At 44.2% G+C, this 2,625-nt stretch overlaps 1 protein-coding gene across 1 annotated transcript in view; it reads left to right on the plus strand.

The window, feature by feature from the left end:
• KCNU1 (potassium calcium-activated channel subfamily U member 1) overlaps positions 1–2,625 on the plus strand; it is a 124,194-nt gene that overhangs the window by 110,703 nt on the left and 10,866 nt on the right. Inside the window, exon 27 of the mRNA XM_011373317.1 lies at positions 985–1,124. Coding sequence (XP_011371619.1) covers positions 985–1,124 — 140 coding nt within the window. The remainder of the gene's footprint in view (positions 1–984; positions 1,125–2,625) is intronic.

Below are 2,625 nucleotides of genomic sequence, written 5' to 3' on the forward strand. Positions count from 1 at the left end.
TATTATCATTTTTGTGCTGGTCGTCACAGGGTAACATGACAGGGTACCTACTATGGATTATGTTATATGAGAGGAACCAGAATCTTTTATAATGGGCAGTAAGCATGCCTATTTTTTGCTCTGCTTGGAGACACCATCTCTGCTTCCAATGCTAGTCTCTGTGCAAACATTTTTAAAGCAATAGTGTTAGAACAAAAGCAGTCAGTACCTCTGCTGGCACTCCCAAAAATGACCAGTCATATTCACTTCAGAGGCTGCCTACAGGGGTCTAAGTTGCAGCCTTCCAGCAGTATAAATATGCTAATGAATAATATGGCCCCTGGTACACTGGCCTCAATTAGGAAGATTCTTTGAGCCCGTGTTACTCAAAGTATAGTCCATGAATCAGCAGCATCAGCAGCATCTGGAAGGTTGATGGGCATGTAGAATCTCAGGCCTACCCTAGACCAATGAATCTGAATCTGTACTGTAACAAGCTCCCCAGGTGATTCACATGTATATTAAATTTTGAGAGGTACTGCTCACTCTGGACCCAGACAGTATAGGAACCTAATACCAAGCCATCTATGGCATAGTATTATGAAAAAGAGTACAACTTATACTCTTTATCATACATTCCTATTTATGTGTATTATCCCAGTGCAATTATTGAAAGTGACCCCTTTTACTTCCAAAAGTGTCCTAGTTTGAAAGATAAATTATATAGGGAGGCATCAGGACACAAGCATCGAGAAACCGAGCCTGAGGTACTAGGGTTCCCCCTTGATGGTGAAGGTATCCCAAAAGGATACATGTCTGTAAGGGATAAAGAAAATACTTGAGAAAAAAAAAAATATACCGAAGTAGTGACAGATTCCACATTGACCCCAAAGTAGGCATCAAATTCTTTGATGAAGTGGTCACCTTTGGTCTGCCTGGTATGGCAGTTCCTATGTTCTTAAACTTGCCTGCTTGTCTTTCCAGTCTCCTTCTTTTGCCTTGCAGAAAATCCTTCCAACATCCACTTCATTGAACAACTTAGTGGAATGGAGGAGCACCTCCCAGGAACAAGACTGCATCTCAGCACTTCCTTTTGCACAGGCACTGTCTTTTCTGGCAGTTTCTTGGATTCCCTCCTGGCCACAGTAAGTGCGGCTAAGCAGAGGAGCCCTCAAGACCAAGCCCCTAGCAGAGGGTAATGCAGATGGCTTAGGGCATGGGTAGATGATGATAATGTCTCACAATTCTAAATTCTCTTTGATTTTTCAAAAAAGCTTGTTCGCAGACAACATTTCATGTTTTCTCACGACCACCTGGCAAGGGCAGCAAAATCTTCACATTTTCAAGATCAAAAACTTAAAGCTGGAGTACTTGATACAGGGGGGAATGAGCAGGTAAACTGCAGAGTGCCTTCCTTTCAGTTTCAAGTGCATCTCAGCAGACCTGGCCCTTTGGTACCAGAACTTAAGAGATACTATCTTCTCTTCTCTCTAAAATATCCCCAAAAGCTCACACAGAAAGCAGCCATAAGTGGACATGGAGTTCAAGGAAAAAGCTTTGGCCTTTGGAGATGTGAGTTTTGTTCACAGCTGAATCAAATCAGCCTCCACGTTGCCCCTCCCATGGGGCAGACTTTTGATAATGTGATTGTTCTTTGCTTTCAGCCCAGCCTTAGCCACTGAGCAGATCCCTTGCATCAATTACAGGATTTCCATAAGTAGAATTCATTCATTGTACAAACAACTATTGAACAGCTATTCTGAGCAGGGTGCTACTCCAGGTGCTGGGGACACAGACAAAAGTCTCTGCCCATGTGGAGCTCATGCTGATGGAGGAGATTGACATCAACATGATAAATAAGGAACAGATAATGTGCATCAGATAGGTATAGGGGCTAAAGCAATGTGAGATAGGAGATGTAGGGTTTAGAGAAGGTGTTGCAAATTTCAGTAATGCGGCCAGCGTGGGCAGCACTGGGAAGGTGGCATATGTGTCAAGTCTGGAGGAGAGGAGAGTACACGCCATTCTGATCTTTAGAGAAGAAACACTCCAGGAGGCAGAAGGAGAAGGGCAAAGGCAGTAAAGTGGGAGCACTCCTGGTGTGTTCAAGAAATTTGACTAAAACTCACCAAATCTGTGTGTAGCCATTTGTGAATAGCTGCAAGAACTCCTCCAGAGTAAATCCTTGTCACTCACTGCCTCACAGACTCCTACTGGGATTTGCCAAGGGAAGGGCTGCAAAATGGCTGAATATCTATATACAGATGCATAAATGCTCAAGGCTCTGAGCACAGCTTGACCAACTTGCTTGCCTCCTGGAATTCCACGTAGAAGAGGCATCTTCTGAATTGTATGGGTGCCTCAAAAGAGCACTTTGCGCTTTAGGGGAGCGTGGCTGGAATACACGTATCCCCCTCATGCATCAGTGCCACTTGTTACTGAGAGAATTAAGCTGCCCTGGGCTCTGCCCCTCTAAGCCTTGAGGGAAAGGAAGCCTCATAAACCCCATTGAGCTCTCAGAGAGAGAATACTATGTCAGTGATAGTTTAACAAGTTGGCAGACCGAATTTTTTAAAGGGTTAAGCAGCATTCGGCCTTGACTGAGCCAGGGAGAGACGCATTTAAGGGAGTCGAGTCAGGTTACTT

Source organism: Pteropus vampyrus, unplaced genomic scaffold, assembly GCF_000151845.1.
Source record: "Pteropus vampyrus isolate Shadow unplaced genomic scaffold, Pvam_2.0 Scaffold8, whole genome shotgun sequence".
Lineage (NCBI taxonomy): Eukaryota > Metazoa > Chordata > Mammalia > Chiroptera > Pteropodidae > Pteropus > Pteropus vampyrus.